The 12,089-nt window shown below is 50.0% G+C and overlaps 4 protein-coding genes across 4 annotated transcripts; 1 reads left to right on the forward strand and 3 right to left on the reverse strand.

Annotated features, from left to right (window-relative positions):
- Positions 1–321: 321 nt before the first annotated feature.
- On the reverse strand, positions 322–5,212 carry LOC121591118 (phagocyte signaling-impaired protein). Its single transcript, XM_041911508.1, has 8 exons — positions 4,905–5,212; positions 3,758–4,475; positions 3,565–3,685; positions 3,207–3,482; positions 2,938–3,133; positions 1,680–2,866; positions 1,353–1,602; positions 322–1,279 (listed from the first exon to the last, which is right to left on the reverse strand). Exons 1-8 carry the CDS (start codon positions 4,951–4,953, stop codon positions 1,101–1,103), a joined length of 2,976 nt encoding a protein of 991 aa, XP_041767442.1. The 5' UTR covers positions 4,954–5,212; the 3' UTR covers positions 322–1,100.
- Positions 5,213–6,121: 909 nt separating this feature from the next.
- On the forward strand, positions 6,122–11,694 carry LOC121589068 (N-acetylglucosaminyl-phosphatidylinositol de-N-acetylase). The gene is made up of 3 exons (XM_041907672.1): positions 6,122–6,895; positions 6,959–7,052; positions 10,854–11,694. The coding sequence occupies exons 1-3, from the start codon at positions 6,139–6,141 to the stop codon at positions 11,023–11,025; spliced, it is 1,023 nt and encodes a 340-aa protein (XP_041763606.1). The 5' UTR covers positions 6,122–6,138; the 3' UTR covers positions 11,026–11,694.
- On the reverse strand, positions 7,166–7,833 carry LOC121589069. Its single transcript, XM_041907673.1, has 2 exons — positions 7,710–7,833; positions 7,166–7,627 (listed from the first exon to the last, which is right to left on the reverse strand). Exons 1-2 carry the CDS (start codon positions 7,777–7,779, stop codon positions 7,239–7,241), a joined length of 459 nt encoding a protein of 152 aa, XP_041763607.1. The 5' UTR covers positions 7,780–7,833; the 3' UTR covers positions 7,166–7,238.
- Positions 9,468–10,165, reverse strand: LOC121589070. The gene is made up of 2 exons (XM_041907674.1): positions 10,047–10,165; positions 9,468–9,935 (listed from the first exon to the last, which is right to left on the reverse strand). Exons 1-2 carry the CDS (start codon positions 10,114–10,116, stop codon positions 9,547–9,549), a joined length of 459 nt encoding a protein of 152 aa, XP_041763608.1. The 5' UTR covers positions 10,117–10,165; the 3' UTR covers positions 9,468–9,546.
- Positions 11,695–12,089: the final 395 nt, after the last annotated feature.

Consider the following 12,089-nt stretch of genomic DNA (forward strand, 5'->3'; position numbering starts at 1 on the left):
AGAGAGAGAGAGAGAGATGGTGGCAGCTGCTGGTTAAAGCGTATGTCTGTATCTTCCTGTTCAAACGAGATAATAAACTCAACATTGGAAAGTGCATTTAAAATGTGTTCCTTTTGCTAGGGTTGCAACATGCAAGCAGCAGTGCAAGTTGTCCAAGTCTAACAAATGACTCAAATGGCGACAGATACCACCATCTCACTATAGTGAACAGGTAACGCTCTCACTATACTGAGAGTCGGAAAGTGGGCGTGAGTTGTGTTTTGTTTTTCGGACCCTAAAAGAAAAAACAAATTAAAAAAAGAAAAAAATCGGATCGCGTTTTAAACGATCACAGATCAACAGCGATTGTTTACTTTTCCTTATTTTATTAATCTCTTCTAGGTCCACCATCTCTCACCACCCCATTCGACTCTTTTCTTTGCAACGCGTGGAAGCTACACTGGTAAATGTATCGTTACTGTACTTTCATTGCAAACACATTTTGATTCTACTGCTGCCCCATCTTACACCCCCATCTGCCCACCGGTACACGCGATCGTGTATGCTGAAGTGCTTTCCTCCCATTACATCATTACACAATGCCCTGTCGTCAATGGGTGTCTTTCGTGTGAATTGTATCTTTTTTGTTTTAACTTTAGACGCTATCTAAATTTCAAAAATGCTTGCCCCTGTACACGCTCGTTTTTGAATGACTTTCGGAAAAAGGGACTCCTTCAGAAAACGGGAAGGGAGTCCATGTGAATGTGTATTGCCGATGGTGTAACCATCATACTAGTATAAAAATAGTATGCACTGTACTATTCTATTTTGTATCGATAAAATGAACAATTTGCTGTAGGCAACGGGAAATGGGGCCTACTTGCATCCCCCCAGAAAATGGGGAACCACCACTTAAAAAGCTAGAAACTTAATACACACAATGTTGTTCAACAATCAACGAAACAGAACTGAATGAAAGATGCTCCTATTGACGCGCCCCTACTGCTCACGAACTCCAAAACACGATCATCCCGGGTCTGGGTCTGTGTGCCGCCGTAGGTTAGACCTCAGTGGGCGTCACTGTTGATGGATTGGCTAGGCGGCTGGTTGGATTAGTGCTCTTAAATAGCTTTGCTCATCAGCTTTAGCTTGTCCTTTAGCAGCTTGCGCAATTCCCGCACCTCCGTCAAGGCGTTTTCCGCTATCGTTGACTGTACGGTGGAGGCGCACTTGGGATTCAGTGACATCCGCTCGATGGCGGCCGACAGGGAGTCCTCGACTAAGGGTGGCTTCCAGGATGCTGCCGAACCAAAAATAAAAGCAATTTAAGTTAAAGGAAACGCTGTTGAACGTGCTCGTTCCGCTCGTCTCACCCAGCAGCAGATCCATGGCGTTGATGGTTTGCTTCAACTCGCGCAGCACCTTCGTAACCAGCACGAGCCGCTCCCGTTCCGGGACGACGGAAGAAGCATCGTTGCTCGCATTGGTTGTGGCAGTATTCGGTGCACTGTTTTCGGGGCCCTTTTTCACCTTCTTTCCGGCGCTTGGTTGTGCTTGGGACGTTGGGGCATGCAGGTACTTGTCGTAACAGACTGCCAGCAGGAATACCATCAGTGAGATCATCTGGAAAAACAAAGGTAACGCAGGCCGGATTAGCAGAACTAGCCCAGAAACGACCGCCTCAATCGTCTCGACCTCACCTCGATACAACCGTTTACGAGCTCGTGCGTCATCTTCCAGTGCCACAGCAAATCGGCCGACTGGTGGTACGTCTCGATAGCTCGCTTCATCGTCTCGTGTATGGCCGTTACGTCGCCGGAACACTTGTCCGCCGCCAGTGTAAGCTGCTCGATGCTGTAACCCTTCCACAAGTCCAGCGCAAAGTCGGCCAGCTGCGTAAAGACACGCTCGTAGGGCAGGCTCAGGTAAAGGTGAAGGCGCGAGGGCAACAGATTGACTAGATAGCGACCGCTGATAGGTGCGTGCTGCTTGCTGCGGATGTCGGCCGTGACCGTCACCCAGTCGTCGCGCAGCTGCTGCGCCGCTGAACACTCCACCGACGTACGACTGAGATGGAGCTCCACCAGCGAGAACAGCATCTTCGAAATGCCGGTGCGCAACCGCAACAGATCGTAGTCCTGCTCGTAGCTGCGCTTTTGCAATCGTTCCCGACGTTCCTCCAGCGTAGCACCGACCGGTTTCGTTACAGCTGCTACTACCGGCGCTTCCTTCTCCCCTCCGGTGCCATTATCCATTGGCTTGTCTTTCTTCTTTACATCCTCCTCCTCCTCCTCATCGCTCGGTGGATCCCAACTGACAAAGATCGTAAGATCGCGATTATCGTGCAGCTTGTCCCACCGTATACGATCCTCGGCCGGTTTGCGGCGCGTTTGCCTGTACGCCGCCAGCAGCTGGGACAGCGTGCCACCAGAGCTGACCACCATCAGCAGCAACGTTTCGACCGTTACCAGCATAAAGTGGTAGCTGTTCGCGAGCCTGCTGCGAAAGTCGACAATTTCAACCAGCTTCGAGAACGTGCCAAAGTTGTACAGCGCCTTCGGGAACTCGGAGTTGGCGTCGATGTCGTTCAGGAAGAAGTAGAGCGTTTGCTCGTACGTCGCCTTGGCCAGTGCCGGGAAGCCGGCATTTGCCAGTTGAGCACAGTGCAGGTAGCCAAGCGAATCCAGCTGAATGTGCTTAATGTCGAGCGTTTCGTAGGCACTTTGGGCGGCTTGCGTGAGACCGAGACGGTGGTACAGCTGCAGCGCCAACAGCTTACCGTGGAAGTTGTTCACGCTGTTACCCAGCAGGTGGTTCAGCAGACACAGCGCTTCGATGGCCGGCTCGGAGCGTTGCATTCGATAGGCACGTTCGTACATAATTTGCGCTGCGAAAGGTAAATGCTTGCTTTAGTGTTGGGTGGACAATTGAGCCTTCCCCTACCCGCTGTGAGCGTACCAGCTAACAAGGCGTACGCGTCCGATGGTCCCATGTCCGTCACCAGCAGACCCTGCCCGTACGCATTGTACCCGTGCTCGTAGTGAAGGCTTAGCGAGGTATAGATAGCGTGCAGCAGCTCCTCGCTAACGATCGCGTGCGCCCCGCTGTACCGGGCGATCTGCAGCGTACAGATGTGTCGTTGCATTTGCTCTTTCTGCAAATATAGAAGGCAAAAATCCCATTGTGAAACGAATGCATATCAACCGACGAGCGGCGACAATACTGACACTGGCCGGTAGCGTTGCTGAGCTGAGCCCCAGACCGTTCATGAGCTTGGTAGCGAGTGTTCTCCGCTCGTGGGCCGGTTTGACAAATTCGAGAAACAGCTTCATATCGAGCGCACAGCACGGCTTGTCCGCAAACAGCTCGAAGTACTCCGCCAGCATATCGGACATTTTGCCAAACAGCTGTTCCTCGGCGTACCGCTGCTCCACCATGCGGCGGTTCAGCTCCAACCGAGCCAGGTATGGACCGCGGAACTTTTTCGGCTGCGCTTCGATAATCTAGAAAGGGGCGGGGAAGGACAAGATGTAAAATTTAGTTGCTGATGCAATGGCTAACTCTTCCAGCCCAGCATACACATACATCGCACAGGAATTCGTGGCACATTTCCACCGTGTAATCAGCACCGTCCGGTTTCTCGCCAGCCCTTATAAGCTCAAACGTAGAGTTGATGTAATCCTGATAGTAATCCCAGCGGTCTTGTCTAGGAAAGGAACGCGGTCGAAATTGACATTAATAGCACTGCCACAGCTACTCGCCAACAGCTTGCACTTACTCCTGTAGCAGCAGCTCCTTGAGCAGTCGGTTCAGCTCGCCCCACTTGCTCAGCTGCTTGAGCAGATCGATCCTCAGATAAACCGGCGCACCCGGGTACAGCTTCTGGCATAAGGCACCCTGCAGAAACTCGTACGCCTCGCTGTACTTGTGCTGCTCCTGTAGTATCTGCAGATACAGCTGCGCCTCCTGCGCACCCTCGAGCTTGTTCTCCGCAATGAACTTGTCCACCATGCGCTGGGCGAGCACCAGCAGTAGCTGCGCCTTTTGCGCATTGTGCGCGTCCGGGCCGCGGAGCGCTTGCAGCACCACACTCATCACGGCCCAGAAATAGTAGGAGTTGCGGGGCCGCAGCTTGTACAGCTGCAGCGCGACCGACTGCAGCGCCTTGAAGTCGTCGATGCGCATGTAGGCGATGAACAGCTGGGACAGCAGCTCCTCGCTGCCCGGCACCTGCCGCACCGCGTTGCTAAACAGCGTGCAGATCTTGTCCAGCCGCTGCGTTTCCTTGTAGTACAGCGTGAGCGCGTGCAGTGTCGTCGCCTCGATCGGTTGCTCCTCCTCGAGCGCGGCGATCAGCGGCGCACTGTCCTCCGTGCGGCCGAGCCGCTGGTACGCCCAGGCTTTCAGCGCACGGGCACACTGTAGGGTGGGTTTCTTCTTCAGCATCTTCTCGACATCCTGCAGCGCCTTTTTGTAGTTACCGATTTCAATCGATTCTAAAAATAGAGACACGGACAATTGGTTAAGCTAGGCGAGTGTGTGCGTGTGTTTGCGTGGATGGTGGATGTTTCTAAGATTGGAATGGTGCAGCGCCCAGCAAGTGCACAATTGAAGATCGCGATGAGAGATGTGGAGAGTGGAGAGATGCCGGCCGGTAACCATTCGGAGCCGGAGCATAGCAGCGCCTTTTTCTTGTATGAAACAGCACACGCGTTTGGTGTGCGTTTAGTTCCAAACGCCGATAATTATCGGCATGATGTAGAATGGCCACCGCCTCTATAGCGTCATTCAAACACTTTGCGACCACGACCAGCTAATAGTCCAACCGGCCATCGCAGCCGCAGCCGGTCTCCGTGCGATTGCTATTGATGCTGCCATGCGGAGACAGTCGTGGTGCAGACCACCATACCCCAACTGCTACCTACCCCAGATTGGCCGCAACTTCCGCTCGTACGCTAGATCCTCTTGCTGCATCGTGCCGTGGGTGGTTTGAAGGATGGTAAGCGAATCCTTGGAGGCTTGAAAGTGAATGTTTTCGTTCACAAATTCGATCCCTAAAATCCCGAATTCTCGCTCGGACTGCGCGCACACTCACACACACTGCACATACACATGCACCAGTCGATATTTTGACAGTCGGGTGAAAATTGACTTTTTCAATTCGTATCCGGCAATGTGCAAACAACCAGGCTGTATCACAACAGCACAGTTTGACATTGCACCACCGGGCTCGGAGGTTTTATATCGCAGAAATGATAATATTTGTGCTATTTACATAATTGCTACCTACTCTCGGCATACAATAAAACTAAATGGTTATTTTCATATCCTTTCTTAGACATTAAAGACTCTAAAGAGATTTGTAAAATTTGATTTAATTATGCAAAAATGGACCATCGTTTCCTTCATTGCCTGACCTGGCCATGTTGAAGTAGAAAATGTCAAAACAGCAAACACTTACAGTGGCCTGCCACAATTACGACAGGGAAGTGGAAATTCAATATAGAGTAAATTAAAATAATTAATGCTTTATTACTGATTGGAGATGAGATCGTTTGCGCAAATAATTATTGAGATACAAGATATTGCACGGAAATCACATTTTTGACGGTCATTTGGATCAAAAGTTTGTTTTTCAATTGGCATTAGATGAGAAGTAGTGCTGTTTAAAATTAGTCAGCACTGTCCCTGTACAATTCTTCCCTCACTGCGTGTGTGTGTGTGTGCCTGTAAATTGGTAGAGAAAAACAAAAGGTAAACAAACACATCATATCGGCGAAAAATCGTATGTAACCATAAAAGATAATAAATTAACAGACAACACTTTCCAGTTTTACCTGACCAAGTATATCTATTTCACCTTTTTGCTTTCAGTTGCACGCAGAAACCCACTGGCAGTGCCGTTGCTGTGCGAAGCAGGACGGCGGCGATTGTGCTCACTGTGGTTGTATGTTATTCCCACGGAAGTCGCACACCGTCAGACAGAGTGCACTACCCGGGCCCTGCATTTTGCGAAACTGCTGCGTAATCGAATTTCGTTTGTGCAATCGAGGTGAAGCGAAGTGTTTCCTCTGTCTCAAATACGGTACCGTTCCGGGTGCCAACGCTTCACCCGCCCTCCAGCCGGTACACATCAGGTCCGGGTGACGTGATGAGGAAATGATTCATGCTTCCTCGAACATCGATCCGCACGGCAGTGACACTATCATCCGCTCGGTTCCTTCGCCCGTGCCATCATCACTGCTCGCGTGGTGGTTCCAGTGCGGAAAGACGGAAGCACAAAAGGAACAGCAGCAGCAGCAGCAGGATCCGCTCGGACCGACCGGCTGCCTGGAGGTGATTTACGGTATCGCGCTGCACTACCTACACGAAACGCTGGATCACATTGCGCTAGTGCTGCTGGCCTACAGTGTACTATGCGTCGTCCTGTACCGGGTGATGTTTCACCGTGCGACCGGTGGCTCGCGCTTCGGCCGGTGGTTGGTGCGCCGAAGCCATCTGCCCCCGTGCAGCCGGGCCCTGCTCGTAACCGCTCATCCCGATGACGAGGTGATGTTCTTCGGCCCTACCATACTGGAGCTGCGACGCCGCCAGTGCCGCGTGTTCGTGCTGTGCCTGTCCGAGGGCAATCACGACCGAAAGGGTGCCGTGCGGAGGCAGGAGCTGTGGGATGCGTGCGAAAGCATGGGCGTGCGGCCCGAGGACATAACGCTCGTTAATGCGACACATTTGCAGGACGATCCGAGCGCGGAATGGAGGGCGGTCACGATTGCGAACCAGCTGCTCCGCCAGCTGGAATCGCTCGACGCGGAGCTGCTGATCACGTTCGACAAGGAAGGTATCAGCGGCCATCCGAACCATAGTGCAATTTACTACGCAACCGCTTCGCTGTGTCTTTCCGGCATGATACCGAACAGTAAGTAGTCGAGGACGGGTAGTAGGCGATTGTTTTATGCTAACCGTCCTTTGTCTTTCGCAGATTGTAAAGTATTAACATTAGAAACGGTGAATCTGTGCCGAAAGTATTTGTCGATATTTGATCTGCCGGCAACGCTGCTGCTATCTACCAATTGGTAAGTGAACTATGGATACAAACCTACCATCTACCATTAGGATTAAAGAAGCGTATTGGTTCAATACCGCAACGGTCGGCCTCTTAAATGCATAATGAAAACAATTTCCGATCTACTGTGATGGCTCAGAAAGGTTTATTACGGAGGAAAGTAGTGTTAATAATGGAGAACTGGGTTTGCTTTGCTTTAACCGACGATCGCTGCATCGATTTCGACGCAGGTCACGGCACTGCCGTCAGCAGCGGTCAGACCAACCTCAACCTGCACGGTAATACCGACCAGCGGCAGCTCCATGGCATAGTTCAGCTCGTAGTCAAAGGTCTGACCGGCGGCGATCGGGCAGGAAGCACCCGAAATACCAACAGCGCAAGCGTCCCGCAGCTCGTCCGGGATCTCGAAACCGACGTCCAATCCGAGCAGGCGGGCAGTCAGATGAGCCGTCAGGGTGGGGGTGGCGACCGGCGACATGATGCCGATGCCGCGGGCAACCAGCGGAGCTCCGGACGTGATCGTGCAGGGCAGGGCCGTGCATCCTTCAATGTTGAGCGAAGCCGGAGTTGGCCTGCCACCCGAGCCTAGGGCGAAAGAGCGTAGAGGCAACGTAAGATATCTTCCCAGCTGCGGGCGAGGAAGCATCGCAGGAGGCATCACACTTACATGGTCGGAACGGAGTCTGGCCGAAGACGATGGCCGGCAGCAGGGCAGCAATGAGCAGGAACTTGTACATGGTTGTGGTACTAAGGGAAACGTCAAGGATCTGACTACCTTGTCCCGTATCGGTAGCGCTTTTTAAATACCGAGCCCCCGCGAAGGTCACCGCAGCAGCGGTGTGGGTTGAAACCGAACGGCACCTGCAATTGGACGTTGCAATAGATTAGCCAAACTCGTTTCTTATCCGCCTATCGGAGCTGCTTATCAGCGCAGGTTAGGTAAAGGGTGGGTGCCCCAATAGCGCCTGTAAGTGTTTGGAGACCTTTCTTGTCCGGATTTCTTTCCCCCAGTGCGCGCGCACACACAGACAGAAATACGCACAACACGCCATATTACTCGATTGTGTAGGGTTTAATCGAACCATTGGTGTTAGTTTTATCACGATTCGAGTTCAAAGTTTATGCACCTCCGATGTGTATTTTGATGGCGATGTTGTTGGAAGCCCAAAATTGCTCAAAAAGCTTATCGTACCTAAACATAAGCAAGCAACTTACTTATCAATGTTTCTTTCCGCCCGGTATCTTGCCCACTTTATGGGAAATTACTTAATGGATAAGATTACCGTAGAAAAGTAACCTGCGTCAAGAGTAAGGGGATTACCTATATGAACTGTGGCGTCACCATGGGTCACTGCGATTATTGTCCTTCGATAATGCATCGTTTTCGGTGGTTTCAACCCAGATCCGTTGGTTAGCAGCAATGATCCTCGAATTTGCTTTTTTTAGCAATCTATCGGACCACCCTATTACTCTACCCGGGGGGTCCATACAATTAGTGGCCAGGCTCCAGGCTGGCAAATTTTTCGCTTCTTCGATAAGATTGAATTGCACTGTAGGTGGAAGGATGAAACGTAACGGTCCCAGGAAGAAGTTGGATCGATATCGGTGGCATTTTTTTATTTTCTCTATCGGCTAAAAAACAACAAACTGGCTATTGACATACCACTTGTGGTCGGGCGCAGGGTACTAGATAGGCATGAAGTCGATTATTGATTGTGTAACAACACCTCTCGCTTCGAGTAAAGGAAGAAAAGGGTGGTGTGCCTTTTTGTCAAGTGCATTTTGTTAAATCATTGCCATGCATTACATGAATCAGAATCTGCTGCGGAAACCAAATCGGCTTCGGAATCGGAATTGGCTCCGAAATCGGAATCGGCTCCGGAATCAGAATCGGCTCCGAAGACGGAGTCGGTTTCGGTATCTCCATGTGAATAGGTGTTCGGGTCCTATGTTGCCACTATTGTATTACTAGCCGCAAAGAATCCAAATTAACGATAACGATTCTCATGAAAATTCCGGGACAGTTTTCGCCTCCGAAACGTCCGATTTTAATTCCAGAAAACATTTTGATGCCGGAGCTAATTCCAATTCCGGAGTCAATTCTGTTTCCGATTCCAGAGCAAAATGCGTTTCCCGGATGGATTGCGATTCTGGGGCCAACTCTAATTCCGAAGCCGATTTCGCTTCTGGAGCAGGAGTCTACTCTGGAATCTGAATACGTGTCGGCTCCAGAGTATGAAACGATTCCAGAATCGGAATCGGCTGCGGAATAGGTACGATTCCGAGCTCCCCCCACTGGTTTGACATGCGAATGAAGTTTGACAGCACTGCCATTCCCAAGGCTTGCTTTATCTGCACTTCAGTGAAATCTCCATGCAAACAACCCCACTTTTTACCAGTGAAATTAACTGACATGTTTAGTTGCTTAACATACGATCACATCACTAGATGTGGTTTTATTGGTTTATTGCTCGGTAGAAATTGGAGAAGAAAGGAGTGGAAGCTTAGGACACGATTTGGGCATCAATCTCAATGCACGTGATCCTGGTACCGTCAGCCGCCGTAAGACCGACCTCGACCTGCGCGGTAATGCCGGTCAGTGGCAGTGTCATAGCGTGGTTGAGCGTGTAGTCGAACTGCTGGCCAGCGGCAAGCGGACACGAGGCTCCCGAAATACCCACGGCACAGGCGTCGCGTAGCTCCTCCGGAATCCTGAACCCGACATCCAGTCCCAGCACGCGGGCGACGATGTGTGCCTCAACGGTCGGTGTGGCCACCGGCGAGCGAATACCGGTCGCACGTGCAATCAGCGGGCTGCCGGACACGATCGTGCACGGAAGGGCCGTGCATCCTTCGATCGCAACCGAATCTGGAACCGGACCTCCAGCACGGCCTGTGGGGGCAGCAGGAAGCGGATTAATAGGATGTAATTTTCTCACAGCTTAAGAGGCACTTTAACCACACCACACTCACTAGTTGCCACGCTCACGTGACCGCTACTTACAAGGACGGAACGGGGTCTGGCCAAAGGCGATGGCCGGCAGGATCGCAACAATCAGCAGGAACTTGTACATTTTCAGTAACGGAGCTTGCAAACACTTCTGAACTATCCCACTCCACGGCGACGGTGTTTAAATAGTGGTGGTAGCATTCGGCGACATTTGCCATGGTTTACCCGTTACGCATTAGCTCAGTATCTTGCCCAGACGTGCGTCAGCTATCGATAAAATTCGCACGCTATTTTACGTTCGTAGATAACTATCGCCTGCGATAGTCTGTCAGGAGTACATGGCCCCCGTGGACCACTAAGCCTTTGCCGCTAAACGCGTGGGGTCTAGCGTTGTTTGCATTATCTTGCCTGGGCTGACCAAAGAATCTTATTGTTATTTGCTTTGCGTCTTTTGGAATGCTTATCAAACGTATGTATGTTGTTTTTATTTCTTCTATGCCGGTTGCAGCACATACCCACCTTTCGATTGGTCTCCGTGGGTATGGTGGACTTATAGGCTGCTATTTTATTATGTCGATCACCGATTATGGTTATCGTTTTACAGCAATTATCAGTTAGCCACCGATGGTTACCAAAAAGCAACCGGTGGTAAATGGTACAGCTGGGCAAGAAGGAAGGGAAGATTTTTGTCCACCAAAAACCTCTCGGCCAAGGACTCGGAACGGGTGCATTGCATTCGATAAGTCGTTGGGGAGATTGGAAGCGCTCTTCAGAGCAGTGCAATATATGCTATTGAATGCTTGTTGATATGGAGAATCATTTATTTATTAAACATTTCAACTCTCTTTCCAATCGTTTTAGGGTCATCCTCAGCTGGAAAGCTCGGCGCGCTGTGCAGAATGCGATGCGCTTGCACAACTCCCAGATGGTGTGGTTTCGCAAGCTGTACATAATATTCTCCCGCTACATGGTGATCAATTCGTTGCGCGAAATTAACAAATCCGACGTAGAGTTTGAAATTTTGGATACCTAAGTGGCGTGACAGCGGCGCAAACCTTTTTGCGAGCGCCAAACAACAAAACTGTGCACCGAAACAGCTTCCAGATGCTTCTTCCATCAGCTGGGACCACCAATCACGCACTCCGTCTTGTAGTAAACACCCACAAGCACACCCACGAACGAATGAAAGGGACGAAGAACAAGAACACGTTCCTAGGATCCAAATAATGCTAACTGATAAGTACGATGCGCTTTCGCTAGTCTTCAACTTTATGTTGTTTTACCCCATAAGTAGTTGAATGCAAGAATCTATTCAATAGCTCGAGAGATAGAGATATCGGTGAGGCAGAAACGTGGCACGTCGGACAAAATCTGTCCGTGTTTGAAGGCATTTTTGAGTTGAACCTTGTATGTTGAGCCTTGCGGTATTGGATTCAAATTGTTTGAATATTGTTCAAAATGATATAGGTTGAGAAGCTGATGAAAAGGTTGAAATTGTTGTATGTGTAGAAAAAAGTTTGCTTTAGCTCTAGCCCTAGCCCTTTCCTTCAATTCGCGTAGGTTCTGTAAATAGATCGCTTTCTTCGGGGAGCAGTCGCATTTCCTATTTATGTTTTAGTTTTTTCTCACTTCTGTTGCTTAAATTTAAAACTAAAACCTTTATGAACTTTTGGAAAATAAATCTAACATAAAAAAACTGCAATTCAGGGCTCAATTTTGCTGTGGTTGATTTAAGAAAATGGATGAATATAATACCAACAAATACAATGACCGTTGGCGGCATTTCATTTGGTTTGAAATCTTGGCACGTGGCCCGACAGTCGCGTTCTTCTGAGTATTGAACGGTAGGTCATAAACAAAAGAATTTTTGACAACAATTTCAAATTGTCTCTGACAGCAAACTGACGTTTCGACTCGGCGAAGGGAAGGTGAGCCAAAAAGTGTTGCCTCAGTCGTCACACTGATCCATCAGCGTCTTTGGAAAAAAATAAAATGCGTTACGTATGTTTAATTCTGGCATGTAAAACTAGTTTGTGCAACGCAGCCGGTTAGTTATTTTCCGCTACTTGAGAGCGATTCGGACAGGAATCGAACTAG

Source organism: Anopheles merus, chromosome 2R (assembly GCF_017562075.2).
Source record: "Anopheles merus strain MAF chromosome 2R, AmerM5.1, whole genome shotgun sequence".
NCBI classification, from domain to species: Eukaryota; Metazoa; Arthropoda; class Insecta; order Diptera; family Culicidae; genus Anopheles; species Anopheles merus.